At 43.3% G+C, this 16192-nt stretch overlaps 1 protein-coding gene across 1 annotated transcript; it reads right to left on the reverse strand.

Moving 5' to 3' along the window:
* Positions 1 to 4267: 4267 nt before the first annotated feature.
* PPP1R15B (protein phosphatase 1 regulatory subunit 15B) lies at positions 4268 to 14873 on the reverse strand. Its single transcript, XM_029573865.1, has 2 exons — positions 12359 to 14873; positions 4268 to 8047 (listed from the first exon to the last, which is right to left on the reverse strand). The coding sequence occupies exons 1-2, from the start codon at positions 13973 to 13975 to the stop codon at positions 7850 to 7852; spliced, it is 1815 nt and encodes a 604-aa protein (XP_029429725.1). The 5' UTR covers positions 13976 to 14873; the 3' UTR covers positions 4268 to 7849.
* Positions 14874 to 16192: the final 1319 nt, after the last annotated feature.

A 16192-nucleotide genomic window follows, 5' to 3' on the forward strand; every position in this document is an offset into this window, starting at 1 on the left:
ATTCAATTTCCTCGGAATTGAGAGCGAGGGGGAAAGGAGCCCTTCGCCTTGGGCTTATCCTCTGGCAGTTTATGGACCTTGTTCTCCTCCAGAGATTTAATCATGTCTTCCAAATCCTTTCTAAAAAGCAATTTGCCCTTGAATGGCAAATAACCCAGCTGAGCCTTAGAAGACACATCTGCAGACCAGTTCCTCAGCCAGAGGAGTCTGCGGGCAGAGACAGCCGAAACCATAGACCTGGCCGAAGTGCCAAGATCATATAGTGCATCCACGCTGTAAGCCACCAGTCTCCAGCCGCCCAATTTGAATAGCCTCCGCCTCCAAGAGGGACGCACCCATCTGTAACTGCTGCTCACAGTGCTGCACCCAGTGAAGACTTGCTCTCAGCACGCACCCCCAGAGCCGAAACCTCAAATATCTTAAGCTGCACCTCCAGCTTTCAATCTTGGATATCCTTAAGGGCCATCGCGCACATCACTGGGATAGTGGTCTTCTTGGTAACCAGAGAGACCACCGCATTCACCTTGGGAACCCTGAGGAGGTCCAGTGCCTCCTCTGGTAGAGGGTACAACTTATCCATACCCCGAAAGACCTTCAAACCTAAGTCTTGTCCCACTCCCAAAATAAGTCAGTGACTGACAGATGAAAACAGAAGGACTAAGTTGGACCATGGAGACCCACCAAGACTGGATCCACAGTTCCAGAGAGTCCTCCTGAGGGGCCTCAATCCCCAATTATTCCAGAACTGCGGGAATAAGCGGATCCAGATCATCCTTGTGGAACGCAGGTTTACAGGTAACAAGGGGTGTAATAACTTTTACTTACTTACTTAACTTAACTTTTTTATATACCAACATTCAAGACGGTGGTCCCATCATGCTGGTTCACAAGAAACAGGGGTGTAATTATAATAAACTTTACCATTTAAACAATAGTGCAGAAAAGCAGTTACAAATAACAAGGAAAACAATAACTTGGAATGAGAAGGGAAATGAAAGTCAGATAGTTATATATAAGTATAAATAACATTGTAAGAGGTGGCTATTAACGCTAATGCTAGCGGAGCGTGTTGAAAGAAGGAAGTTAGATGGAATTGGAGTTAGGAAAGGCCTGCGTGAACAGCCACGTCTTGAGTCTTTTCTTGAATGTTGAGATGTTGGACCTTGAACAATTAACAAGTGGAGAAGCAATGAAGTTACAAAAAACAAGGGTGTTAGAACTGGGGGAGGAAGACGACAGAGTTTGAGTAACTTAACAGTAAGAGGAGCAATTATATACATTGTGTTGACATGTCTCTCAGTAGTTGTTGTAGTGGTTCAGTTGTGTTAATTCAGTTAGGGTCATCCCCTTCAACCATCGGAGTGCCTGCCCACTGCTGAGTTTAATTCTGGTTGCCCAGATCCGGATCTGCCCCCTGAGGATCCTGTGCCAGCAGCTCATCCGTGCTGAAGCCTCTGACGAGTCCCCCGCAGGCTGAAAAGGCATAGTCCTTAGAGGACGCCTGGACTTTGTGACTGACCACAAGGGCACTGTGGCAGGCCTTAAATGAGCACCCCTAACAGAATGCTGCCTTCCTGACTTTAAAAGCCTTATGAAGCAGCAAGACAAACTCAGAACGAGTCCAAAGCCCCCCAGGACCTTCCTCTGAAGAAATCACTGACTTGGTGGGAAATCTGCCCCCCCCCCCCCAAGGCATCTGGCTGTGGGGAGAAGGGGGCCTTCCCCTCCCCCTCCATAGTCCACGCATGTGCTCTAAAGGCCAACAAAATGGCTTCAGTTCCCACGCTAAGCAGGATTGAGTCTGGTGAGGGCAGATGTGCCCAACTGGGCCTCCCAGGCTCTCGGCATGCACTCAGATTGCCACCCGCAGAAGCCCCCAAGGTGCTCTCCCCTCCAGGGAGGCACCCGGAGCACAAGCCATCGCACGTTGCCACATGAGCAGCAGGCCGCACCAAGCAGCATCAGCGAGACACTGAAAAAAAAAATAAAATAAAAAGAACAGCGGCAGAAGGACAGCGACAGCAGAAAGCTAGCACTGGGGGAACGGAGAAGCCCGGGTAGGCAATTTCAGGTAGGAGCTGCAAGTCTAAGCTCTTCCTTTTATTTTTTTTTGCAAACCTGAAGGTTCCCAAAAAAAGACAGCTGGTTCTGCCCCCAGAGGGTGAGAGCCGGGCTCCCTGGAATCCCCTTGGCCGCTAATAAGAGGGCAAGCCTGCAGGGCCCCAACTCTCTGCTCCACTGCTTCAGCAACTCCCTGGGAGGCTCAGAAATCTGTTTTCTCCTGTACTTTTCTTTTACTTCTATCTAGCACAGACTGAAGGGATTTTGCACATCCACCATCTGCTGGCGACAGAGAAATACTGATGGATTGTAAGTGGCACCTTGGGGTATAGGGCAGTGTCAGTCAAAAACATCTCTGTCTCCATCTGGTGGAGGGGAGGCAAAACCCAGGAGTCTGGACTAATCCAGGTATGTACAGGGAAAGGGCAATATCAAGCAGCAAGGAAGACACATAAGAAAATACTTTATTAAGAGGGTGATAAATGCCTGGAATAGTCTAAGGTGTTTTTGTAAAGAACTTGCAACTCATTTCATAAACGAACACACATTCCAGGCGTGAATAGTCTTGAAGTGTGTCATGGTGTTTGCAGATTTCTACAACCCGAGATAAGTACTGGCTTTCTATTTTACTTGTTTTGACCTTGTTTGAAGCATTTTACTTGCATTTCAAAAGATTTTAAAAAAGTAAAAGAACAATTTCAGAGGGTGAATCAAACTTTCTAAGGCAGATGATTGTAAACATTAAAGTTCAGTTTGATAGGACATAAGGCACTAACAAACAATATGATGCAGTCCTGGTACTTTTCTTACAATTAAATAAATGTTTAGGTGAACCTGTTGTGTCTATGTGAATGAAAAATTACATATGGGATAGTCTACAGGCAGATGTAGCAACCATCATGACACAATTTAAACCTGTTTGGGACGTCACGGAGCACAATGAGAAGGGTAAATGAGGGGTAGGGGAATAATAGGTAGAAGAAATGAGAGAGAAGGCTGCATTGTTTACTTAAGCATATAAAGGTCCATATTCAAAAGGTTTTATCCAGCTAACTTTAACCAGACAAATCTGGCAATGAAATATATTCTATTTCTCCTCCCTAATCTATACTAGGGAAGAGAAATAGCCTAGTGGTTAGAGCAGTGGCCTATAAACCAGGAGACCAGGGTTCAAGCCCTGCTGTGGCTCCTTGTGTCCTTGGGCAAGTCACTTTACCCTCCATTGCCTCAGGTACAAAAACTTAGATTGTAAGCCCTCTGGGGATAGAGAAATACCTACAGTACCTGAATGTAAACCGATGTGATATCTCAATTGAGATCAAATGTCGGTATATATAAATAAATATTAACTGGGTAAGTCATTATCTGGCTAAAATTCAGCTACATTAAAAAAAAAAAAAAAAAGGGGCACTCCAAAGACTTAGCAAAGTTATCTGGCTATCTTGGCAGATACTGGATAACTCTAGGAGTGCCTCGGACCAGTCCACAAGTTATCCAGCTCATGTGGCTGCAGACCTAGCTACCTAACCAGTTATATTTTGATAATAGCTGATTAAGTGGCTGCAAAAAAAAAAAAATAAATCTCTTTGAGACCTTCAGGCCCAATCCCCCAGCCTCCAATTTATTAAATAATTGGAAAGTGCATAGTACCTGATCCCCTCCACTCTATCCAATTAAAAAAAAAAAAAAAAGCAGGTACTAGTAACCCATGGCCAGCCCCCTTCTCCAGTTTTAAGTGTAAATTTCAATCACCCCTTACCTCCTCAACCTCCATTCCACCCTCCCTACCGTACCCAGACCTTGCTGAGAGCGCAATAGTCTGCCTTCTACCCATTCCACGTGGTCTGGTGGGCCAAAAGGAGATTTCTTTTTTAATCCGTCACCCAGGAGCTGGAGAGTGAAGATGAGGAGAGGCAAAAGACTAGACAGGAAGATGAGCTGTTAAAAGGCTTACAAGATCATACTATCATGTGTATATTGCAGTTTCTGTCTTTGTGTGGGTGTGTCCCTTATAACTTTTGAAGGGCTGGACCTAGCTTAACTAAACTTAATGTGGAACTAGGCAGTGAGGGATACTAGACTTAATTTTTGAACTGGGGACATGGGAAATTTGCCATAAGAAATGCATTACGTCTAGAACATGGTGTAATATCTCAGCACTCTTTGCAACTATTACAAGAAGCAGATAGTTATAACCTGAAATGTCTTTAAAGAGGCACCATACCATTTCTGGCAAATTTTTTTTTTATTATAATTTACACATGAGTCGTTCTAGTATTGTACACAGAAATATAATTTCTTAAATACAAAATAGCCTAATGGCTGTAATTAAAGCTGCTGCAAATCTGTAAAATGCTTGTATTGAGTATTGTAGACATCTTTCTTCCTTCACTACCATATAAAAATAAAATCTGAGAATTAGTTACATAAAGTTTTGATTTAAAATCTAGGATGCAAATTAGAATAGTAGCTATTTTTATCTTGACAGAGCTCAGCTGTGATCACCAATGCCAGGCACCTCACAATATTGAACCTTAATGGATACACAATGCAATAACTGGAATTTAAATTTATTTTGTTGAATTATGACCAAAGCATCTTTTTTCTAGTGATAACAGCATAAGTAGTAGAGGTAAATAAAGTCAGTAATGAGGTACCAGATAGGATCTCTATATATTTCTGCCTTTGAATTTAAAAATAAAAAAATACTGGTTTTTGAGATCATTTAATTTGTAAGTGAATATAAAATATGCCATGCTGGGTCAAACCAAAGGTTTATTGAGTCCAAGATCCTGTCTCCAACAGTAGCCAGAATAGAAGATGCAAATGCCAAGAGTAGATCCATTCAAATTCTAAAAATAAGTGGTTCTCTAAGTCCCACTCAACCTGTCTTATTTTCAGACCATCCACAATCAATGTGATGAGAAAGCTGCATACAATGGAGGCCATACATTATGGATATCCTGAAAACTTACTCAGCCAGATGACCTTTAATGGCCAAGGTAAGAACCATGGCCCTTTATCGCATATAAGTTGTTTATTAGATTTGATTTTGCTTGTCATGTACATAGAAATGAGGCTGCCCTTATCACTTGGTTCCAGAGCTGCACACTGCTTACGTTCAATTCCTAGGTGAGGGTGTCTGTACCACACTCACAGCCATCATAAGTCAGCAACACTTAGTGACTGGTTTTAGAGCTCATATCTGTAAGGTTCCAAAAGGAACCCTGGTGCATGGATCCTACTGTAATGACTGAGTGGGGATATAAAACAGTGAAAAAATCCCCAGGTAGTAATGGGATCCAGCACATGAGCTTTCTTTCAAGCCCAGTTCTGACTGAACTGGAAGTCCGTGACCAAGAGGAAAAGCGTCAGGACCACCCAAAAAATTCCATAAATATTCAGATACTTATGCTGGCATAATGTTCCTTTTAGAAAAGCAGCAAGTATTCTGAATAATGGGAATTTCAGGTGATTACCCTTTGGCACAAGAAAAATAAGATTTAAACAATTCGAAATCCAGTTATTATGCAAAATATCCTGCTAGTATCGCCTCCCTCCATCAGGTCTTGCTTTTTCCATAAATATTTTTCTAGGAGGGGTTGTAAATGTATTCACTTTCCTACAGCAACTCAGTACTAAGCTAAAAATTGCCTGTACAGAGGGTTGAAGCATGGATGATCAGCACTACCACTCACAAGTTTCAGACTTTTGCTAATTCAACCCTTTTTGTGTTTGAAGAGACAGACATGGAGCACCTATACCCATGTACACCACCATTTGTTATTGATGGAAACAGATCGAAAACAATTTTAGGACCCATTTAACACAGCATGGTGATTTCCTTGTCTTTTGGACAATCCATGCCTGAGCTACAAGAAATGATTACCTTGACTTTTACTTATAGCACAAGAAAGCAAAGATAATAATTCTAATCCAAATATCTTCATCACATGATCAATAAGGCTTCCATTAGCAGTTATGTTTGGCTGATCAGATTCAATAGTGCAAACTTTGGATACTTGGGAGCGGCATCCACATGCTTTTGCTTACTACTTTTGGCAAAAGAGTTCCAAATTATGAGCAACTTTGTATTAACGTCTATTTCTAAGGTCAAGTGTCCACCTTTAAAAAGCAATCCAAAACAATCCAAACTCCATGAACAACCCTTTTAGGACGATCCTGGTTGCCTAACCAGATTTGCAGTCAATTCTGATTAATCCCGATAAACTCAAAATGTGTCCCTCTTCAAATCTCCGATTGGGGAAATATACTTAAATTAAATCTATCATTTTCCATTAATTGAAAACACTCTTTAAATATTTCACTTCAAAAATGGTTCTCAGACAAATCAGCAGGTGATGTGAATGCAATATTCAAACCTTCAAATGCAAGATAATATACAAAAGTGTAAATGAGACATCTGCTACTGACCCTTAGCCTTTCCTTAACAGCAGCGTTGGGAAGCCTCCTAGAAACCAGCTCTACATTCATGCTATGGCAAGAATATGCCAACTTGATAAAGGGTACCATATTAAAAAAAAAAAAAAAAAAAAGGAATGTGCACTTGAGCAACATTGAACTCCCCCTTTTAAATAAATAAAAAGTTTTGGCATCAGAACTATGGTGAGGCAAGTTTTGGATCAAAAGGAACCCCATTCATGTAGTGTTACCTCATCTATTGCCTTTAAGAAATTAAATTACACATACATGCCATCTGCAATGTTCATAAAGGACTTTCTTTTATCTGGAGAAATGGGGCCACTCTGCTTCTGCAACCTATAAAAAGGGGGGAAGCCTATTGCAGATGCAGCTTAAGTATCAGGGTCTGCAAGTGCTAAATATTTAATTAGCAAAAGTGCTAGCAGATCTAGTCCTATTTCTGGGCCTAACAAGAAACTACTACAAAACACTGGTCCACATGATGAAAGAAAGCAGAGATACAAGAGAAAAACTTTGTAAAACTACCGTACTAAATAGGCTTTTAGAACTTGTACCTCCTAGATTACTCTCCATTGGAGACAGGCTGGTGGCAGAAGACAGGACTGAAACCAGAAGTTTCCCAAACCTGTCCTAATGACCCCACAGCTAGTCAGAATACCTACAATGAATATGCATGAGAAATGTGCATATACTGCACTTCCAGTGAATCCTAATTTCACTCAGGCATATTCACTGTGAATATAAAAAAAACAAACCCAAAAACAACCCTAACTGGGTATGTAGGCCACTAGGGGAGGTCTGGGAAGTTCTGCAAGAATTAATAAAAAGGATTAAAGGAAGTAAATTAAAAAGCAATTAAGAGGCTCACATAGTATTTTTGGCCTTTGAATTCAATTACCAACAAGTAAGCAGCTCCTATTACTTTTCAAAGATTAAATTTAGAAGGAAATGTTATTCGATTTTGAACCCTGTACATACACAAGTCCCACATCCTAAAAAGTGCACAATTGTAACTGACCACCACCTTTCCAGCTCCACTGTCACAATAATACAATGGAGCTGATGTACTAACAGATTTTTCCCATTTTGTCATCTGTGGGGAAAAATACTTGTTACGCAAGGCCTTAAGTCAGCTAAGAAGGGGCCAATGACATAAAGACAACTTCTTCCACCAATTGAAGATTAAGGTAATCCCACTTCAGCGCTCACCCACGGTCTACAGATTGTGTCCAGTTGTTAAACCAGCAGAGCAGTAATTTATGCATTGCAATCATGGGCCATGGCAGCTAAGTTTCAGTGGTTGAAATCCTTGCATTAGCTGTCTCTCGACTCACACAGCTTGATGTTAGCTGCAGCCCTTCTCCTGCAATTGGTCCCATATTTTCTGTCGATGTTCTGTTGACAAGCAGTGTCCAATTGCTGCTTCTGTTTCTTGAATACGTTTCTGGAACCTGCATCTGTCTCGAGCAAATTCCTCCCAGGGACCCTTCCGATCCTCCTCTTTGCTGACATAGTATTCAGTAATTCTATCAAGGAATGTTACCTATAAAGAATACAAAGAGTATTTTATAAATCAAATAAATAAATTCAAATTTATTTTTTTTTAAGAAGGGGTGCAGAGGGGAGTGAGGAGAGGGCTAAACCTAGAAGCCTGTCAGTTTCTTTGGGCCTCCAGTCCAAAATCAGAACCAGAGATACACATCATGGGAGTCCAAAAAGAATTTGACTGTCTATTTGTATCTAAGTAGGCTAAATTGGTAACCAGAATGCTTTATGGGAGGCGACCTGAAAAAGATTGCAACCTCTTGAGTAAAGCAGTCACACCTTTGAACTTTAAGAAATATAGGAAGTTTAATCATTTTTTATTAAACAGAATTAACAGTTAGCTGGCTGTCCTTGGTTTAAGGTGCAAGTTAAAGTTTAGTGTATTCCTTGTGATTAACTGTATTTAAAAAAAAATAAAATAAAATAACAAAAAAAACCCCACTGTTCATTGCTTTTTATATCCTAGCAAAGTAGATGCCTTGTCAGTGCTAGGGTAAAATGTTTATATTTTGTGTGATTATGTTTTTAAATTGAGTCATTGTTAGCTTGTGTTGTATTGATCCTTACCCCTGTGTGTATCTGGGTCTTGTTTCACTTCACCTCTGTTTATATAACCTTCCCAACAGTAACTAGCTGTAAGAACTTGTCTTACTTAATAAAGTGTGTCCAGACTTTGGATTCTTAACCCAGATTCTCATTGGAACAACTATTTGCCTTGTACCAACAGGGAGGGTAGTGTTGAGTGGGCCAGATTAGTTTATACATTGACAAGTTCTTACTGCTAGTTACTGTTGAGACAGTTATATAAACAGAGGTGAAAGTAAAGCAAGACAAAACCCAAATACCCATAGGAACAAATATCAATACAACATAAGCTAACAGCGACTCAATTTAAAAAAATCATATAAAATATAAAAATTTGCCTTAGCACTGAACAAGGCATCTGAGAACAGTTTTTTTTTTAAATACAGTTAATCACAAAGAAGATACTAAACTAACTTGCACTTTAAACCAATAACAGCAGCTAACATCACATTGAAAGCTGTTAACTCTGTTTAATAAAAATTGATTAAACAATCTCTTTCAACCTCTATCATTCTACAGTTAAAGAAATTCAGACGATGTGACTGCTTTATACAACAGGTTGCCTCCCATTATTCTATCCTGGTTACTAAGTGAGCCCACTTAGATACAAATAAACAGTCAAATTGTAGGAGACATCTTCTTTTCGGACTACCATGACATGAATAGCTTTTCCTATTGACCTGATGAACAAGAAGTTCCAGCCAGAACTAAAGGTGTCTACTTTCTGGGAGGCACACACATGTGCAGATATGTGGATCCAAAAATAAAACACTCATGCCACCCCTGACATGTCCCAAATATATGACATGGACAGGACATTATACATTAAAGTTAGTGAGGGAGGAGAGCGAGAACACAAAATGATCTCATGAGCCTTCTTTCCGTTTGGAAGATAGACAAACTATTTTTACTAGCTTACAAGAGCTAAGTTTGTCCAATAAAAAAAAACTGAGCTACAGCTTGTTAATTTATTTCTACATCTCCTTCCAGAAACCACATTCAAGTATAAAACAAAGTTATCCTCCTAAGCACGATTCCTTCGGAGAGATTCCCAGAGACATTTATTTATTATTTTTTTAACATTAGGCCCTGCTCTAGAAATATCTGCTGCTCGTAGGGAGCTAGGAGCTCCTTTTAGTTGGATTCTTAGAAGGCACCCTGACCAAGACACCTTACACTAATGCAGAGATACTATGAGGTTATGCAATAACTACAATTACTATAAGCCAATGCATAAGATTCAGGGTAAGTTTGTCAAAACAGACAGCTTTATTTTTAGCTACACTACAAGCTCCCCCTCCTGAAGTCAAAACTAAGTTCTTTATTTGTCAATGTAAATTTACTCAGTATAACAGATCAAGAATACTTTAAATTATGTTTGGAATACATTTTCAGGTTGGGTTTTCTAGAATGTGTGATCCAGTCAGATATTTAACCGTCAGGATAATTTTCGGAGCTTTTTATATGGCTACAAAGTGCCTCCTACCTGCTCACTGCATGTAAAAGTACTCATGCTATTTATAGCACCCAAAAATTAAGCAGGGAAACTACGTGCGAAGCTTTAATTTTGAAAGCCCCACACACACACACACACATATATATATATATATATATATATATCTCTATAGGGTATCAAGTACTTACTATGTACCTTTACCAGATTTTCAAAGGGAAACCCCCATTTCAATGTAAACTGTGTGCATGCACACACAGGAAAACAGAATGGTGTTTCAAAGAACATAGTGAATGGGCAGCAGATAAAGAACACTGGCCCTCAAGGGGTGGGGAGGTGCATTTAAAAGTTGACTGTAGACTCATGGGTACAACATGCCTGTGGACCTGTAATGCACACAGCTAGACTCACAATTAACCTAAGAAACTGCCAGGCTGGGTCAGACCAAGGGTCCATCAAGCCCAGCATCCTGCTTCCAACAGAGGCCAATCCAAGTCACAAGTACCTGGCAATTACCCAAACTCCAAGAAGATCCCCTGCTACTGATGCCAGTAATAGCAGTGGCTATCCCTGAACTGCCAAATAGCACCCCCTACCATAGCCCAACAGCTACAGTAGAGGAGGTAAATTACTACATTTACATTTCACACATTCAGTGCGGAAGTCAATCTGGTTTTTCAGGATGAGTTTGGATGTCTAAAAAACAAAGATCATTAGAAGTTTCATCTTATATAAAACTAAATTAGTCATTGTTTTGAGTTGTCATCCGAGTCATTTGCTCAATTGCAATTTTTATGCAACTTAAGATATGACTAAATCCATTTTTCTTTACCCCCTCCCCTACAGAATTATATACACATGAGAGTTTCATCAGCCAACCCCTCAATGCACATCAAGTTTCAACCCTTTACATCAGGCTGCACAACTCCCTCGAGTACAATTACCAGGTTTTTGTAACATGAGGCTCCATGTTACATCCCAGCTACTACAGTTAATGTATTGTGTTCACTAAGGGCTCAAAATATTGTTTTGAATTGTGTATCCAAGGAAGCATGCAGTGCAAAGTCTCAGCACAGTTCACACGTCAGAATTCTACAGATAACCAAATATTTTCAGTTATTCATCAACAATCCTTAGGAAGTAGCACCCTTGTATCCTTCTCTGTAAGTACACTGTGCATTTCTAATTTCTAGGTCAAAAACTGCAATATATAACACAACTGCACAGCCCTCTGGTCTTGAATTACACTGCTCATGCTCTTTGTACCTCAGGCCACTGGAAATAAGAAAAGTGAAAAGCAGATCATACAATTCCTTTTGTACCAGAGGTGGTTCTCTTTTGAGTGGTCATTCACACTCATATGTTGCAAGCCTGAGCACACCCAGCTGTGTTAAGTCATGCAACAGCTACTGCTTGTCCATGAGTGGCACTTATACAACCCAAACATCCCAACCTGAAGGGGATGCATTGAAGTTATTCAAAATGATGGACATACTCTTGAGAGCTCATTGCCACACCATTTCCAAATAATTTAGCCGCCACATCTTATGAGGTAAATTTTAAATTTGCATCAAAATTATACATCACATTCTCCCTACATCACTATCATGAATCTTTTTTTTTTCATGAGTGTGAACCTGTCCAAGCACTGCCCACTGAGACTGCTACATGACATTTTCAATAAAGTAAAAATGTGAATAGTTTCTTCATTGCATTTATTCTATCAGTTTACTTCACTCATTTTTGGGAGCCAAGTGTTATAGGAAACCTTGGTATCTGAAACTTATTATAAAAAAGTGTATAGAATGCTTTAGACCAATCACCACATATTTTCTAGTACTTGAACTTTCAAGAGCACGCAGGCTCTTTCTTCAGATATATGCAAGATTCAACCTAAAGACTCAGGGAGTACATTTTCTGATTATTCTAGCATCTAGAAGTGGAAGCTAGTGTGCTGGGACATCAATTCTGAACCATTAACCAACTGAAATACAGAGGAATATTATTAGTTTATGGAGCATTCCTAATTCTCTGTACATGGAAAACATTAACTACTATATCCCTCTGGGTTTCAGTTTGTCCACAGAAAAACACACAGGCCCTAACAGCCATATTGGTCTTCAAGAACCAACAAAACAGAAGCCACCTGTGATGTCTCAAAGCCATGTATTACAACAGCATCCCTCCCTGGTCCCTTGATATCAAACCAAAGCTAAATACTTCTAATCCATATTTTCACACCAATGTAAGAGTCACATGGTTAAGAGATACCTTTTTCCGCTTCGTAAGTGTACCAGTTTCTTGGGAAGGAACCCCATGTTGGGCAGTGTTCAGGATACCACTTTCGTGGCTTCTTTCTGGCTGCACCCGGTAGGGCAAGATAACACAACACTGAGAATTAGTCTGTTTGTCCATGGAATGACAGCCTGGGTGCTTCCTTGCTGCAGTCTGAAATGTGGCTTTAAAGTGTAAGGGATTATAGGGATCCTCACAGTTACTGAAAGAATTCCAAAGTTTCAGGTTCTCAGCCTCATCTGCACTTTCCTCAGAATCACTGACCTCCTCACAACCAGGAGGGCTTTCACACCCTGAGGAGTCCTCATCAGACACATCCTCTTCTAATACAGATGCATCTTCTACACATGTAGAAGTCTGAATTCTTGCTGTAAAGTTATGGGGATCATAAGGATCTACACTGTAAAATGAGTTCCAAAGATGCAGGCTTTCATGGTCCTTGTTTCTACTGTCAGAGTCTGACAGGGTGCTTTCACTATTAAAACCATCATCCTCATCTGCCTCCTCCTCCTCCTCCTCCCCCCAGTCTTCTCCAGAATCTGAACTGGTATCTTCCTCATCGCTACAGGGAGCCCCCAAAATATATTCAATCAATTTATTGTTGCACACAGGTCTTGTAGGCATTTGTACATCTTCATCACCCTCACAGTTATCTGCAACCCACATCTCTCCTTCCACAGCCTCATCACAGGTTTGAAAATTATTAGGAGATCCCTGGCTTGGCTGATCAGAGATGTGTTTTGATAATTCTGTTATTTCTTCTGCATAGGTAGAACAATCCTCTCCACAGGCAAATGGCATTTTGCTCATTTTATCCTCCAGACCACCCTGTTCTGGGAAAGCAACCTCTACAAATGGGGTGCCACCCATTTCCTTAGAAAAGGGAGGATTAGCACCCTTCAGCAGAACTTTTATGTTGTGCCCTTCTTCCAAACTGCAGTAACCATGATCCTGGTCTGGTGTGGGCATTACTTCCACCCTGCTCTGTTGCTGTAAAAATTCTAGGCGTTTCATTCTGATGTGGTGAATTTCTGGTATCCCCTCTTTACAAGCATTTCTACCCTCGCCTTGTGCAGCAAATCTAGGATTGTCTAAGCTCAAAACCTGTGGAAAATCACTTTTAAACAGTGTCCGTCCTTCCAGGTTCATTTTGGCCAGGGCCTCCGGGAGGGCGTCCAGATCACCGCACAGGGTGAACCCCGGTCCTACGCAGTTGAAATACTGCGCTTTCGCAGTGCTGGGCCCTAAAACATGGAAGACCATATTGTTCATCTGTCCGTCGAGGGTCGCCTCCTCTAGCTTTTTCAGCTGATTCAGGATGAGCTCGGCATCCTTGGAAACAGCGAGGAAGCAATGGGAGGCGGCCTCCGAGCCCAGGCAGCGCTGCAGGCTCTCCTTGTCTTGCGGCTCGTCCTCCCGCAAGGCTGCGGCCGGGAGCAGCCGGCCCACGAGCTGCGCCCAGCCCATCAGCGCCTGCTGCAGCCAGCGGCTCGGCGCCAGGCGCTCCAGCAGCGGCCGGCACAGCTGGGCCAGCAGCTTCAGCCACCAGCTCCCCCGGGGCTGCTGGCCGGGCCTGTCAGCCTGCGGGTTCATGGCTCGGCCTCGTTTCTGTCCTCACGCCCGTCCGATCCCGTCTTCAGTACCAGCGCCCGCCAGGACACTTCCGGAAGGGGCCTGCACCGCCTCTGCTTTTCCTGCTCAGCGCGCCCGCGGCGGTGTGAGATTGCTGCAGCCTGGCAACGGCGTCTCGACGGCAGTTAACGGGGCGGCCACAGGCCGGGCGCTGAGAGAGAAGCAGGCGCCGTCGGGGTCCGGAGCAGGCAGCAGCGGCCGGCAAGCTCTGCGGGGAAGACTCCATGCTTGCTGGGAAGGGGAGAGTGACGAGGCCGTCGGAGGGGAGGCTCAGTCCCGCCGCAGCACCATCAGAGCCCCGGCGGAAGGGAAAGAGCGGGCAAGCGAGGCGGCTCCTCCTGATGGCAGGGGCTGGCGCGAGGCTCCCAGCGGTTGGTGACCCCCCCTCGGGTGGCGCGAGGCGGCTCCTCCTGATGGCAGGGGCTGGCGCGAGACTCCCGGCGGTTGGTGACCCCCCTCGGGTGGCGCGAGGCGGCTCCTCCTGAAGGCAGGGGGCTGGCGCGAGGCTCCCGGCGGTTGGTGACCCCCTCCCCCAGGAAGAAGCCGAGTTTTTAGCAGCGGGGCCGGAGGACGCTCCCCTCAGTGACCGGGACTTGAGGCGCACAGAACAAGATGGCGCTTCTGAAGGAAAAAAAAAAAGGGCAGGCTCTTGAAGAAAGAGTGCGGACTGTCTGGCAGCTGCACCGGCTCCTCAGCCGGGAGACACGGTTGGGCAGAGACGTTCGGCGACGAGCAGCGGTAAGCACTTTGTTCCCATAGAATATAATAGAATAATTCCCGACTTATTCCTTTATCCGCCTCTCGGTCGCTGTTTGACAGCTTCGGGCCCCGCCCGCGCGCGCTGTGCGGAAAGGTTGCATCAGCTGGGCTGCGCTGCGCATGCGCGCTCCTGCCCACTGGGGGCACGTGGGGACAGGGCCTGGGGCGCCGGTTACCGTTCCGCTACCTGCAAGGGAGACTGCTCAGCCGCTGCTCTGCACCTTGTCTCCCTCTCACAGGCAGGAGCTGGTTTTGAAAAAGTTGTATTGGAAGCTGCTTTAAACTTATGACCCACTCTCCTCTTCCTGTGTGTGTGTGTGTGCGCGCGTGCTTTCTGCCCCCTCCACTCCATTGCTTAGGTGCTGCCTGCCTCCCGTGGTGGGGCACGCTTTCCTCCTCATCTCTACCCCGCTGCCTTGGGAAGGGAGGGAAAAAGATAGTTATGGGGGGAGATGGTGGAGTAGTAGACAAGTAAGGACAAGGGTGAGATGGTGGGGGGAATACGGGATACACGCTTTTCTACCCTCTTCCATTACCCTGCCATCTACTTTATTCATTTAAGATTATTTCTTAGTCACACCAGCTCACAAAAAAAATAAATAAATACAATTGAAAGCAGGGAATACTTAACCCTAGCTCAGGGAGCTGACTTCACTCCAGTGGGCCATAAAAGATTTCCAATGTCGCCTCAGGCTTAGAATCATTCCCGATTAGCTCTCCTTCCTCCACGGGCAGGATCCTTTAAGACTTATGGTGCAAGGTCCAGAGTGACAGGAAGGACGGGTGGTAGCTCCCTGGGAGAGAAGTGTATGCTTCCTCCACGGTGGCAGCTGCACCTGCCAAAAAAAAAAAAATGGACTGGAGCTACAGCTTATGTCCAAAAATAAATTAATTTATTAGAAATAAAGCAGGTGAAATATGGCACCATTAAATCAGTTCTCAGCATCACCAGCTCGTTTAGTTACAGTCTGTTTTCTATCTCTGCACTAGGAGAGGGGACTCTCTCATGCTCCAGGTCTTGGCTAAGGGGGCAGTGTAAACTTAATGTGGGCAAGAAAGTCCCTTCCAAAACTGGCAAAATGTTTTTTTACCCAATCTAATGCACACAGTCCAACATCTCTCTTGCCCTAGGATGATCTCAAATGATTTTTTACTCACAGGTGATGATTCTTTGTTTTTTCTCCTAATTGGAACCTGCACCTCTCAGTCTTCCTCTTCAGGCAGGAAGGGGCAACAAACTTTTCCTCTTACTTTTCCCACAAAATGAAGTTGACACCGGAGTTGCTCCTTACCTCTGGTCACCACCATATCTCCTTTTTTGAGGATGCAGAGAGGAAAGTCTTCCTTAACCATGGCAACCCCAGAGACAGGGTTCCCTCTTCTCTGAATATCCAGGGTCTCACAAAGCTCCTACCATGA

The sequence above is a fragment of the Rhinatrema bivittatum genome, chromosome 12 (genome assembly GCF_901001135.1).
Source record: "Rhinatrema bivittatum chromosome 12, aRhiBiv1.1, whole genome shotgun sequence".
NCBI lineage: Eukaryota > Metazoa > Chordata > Amphibia > Gymnophiona > Rhinatrematidae > Rhinatrema > Rhinatrema bivittatum.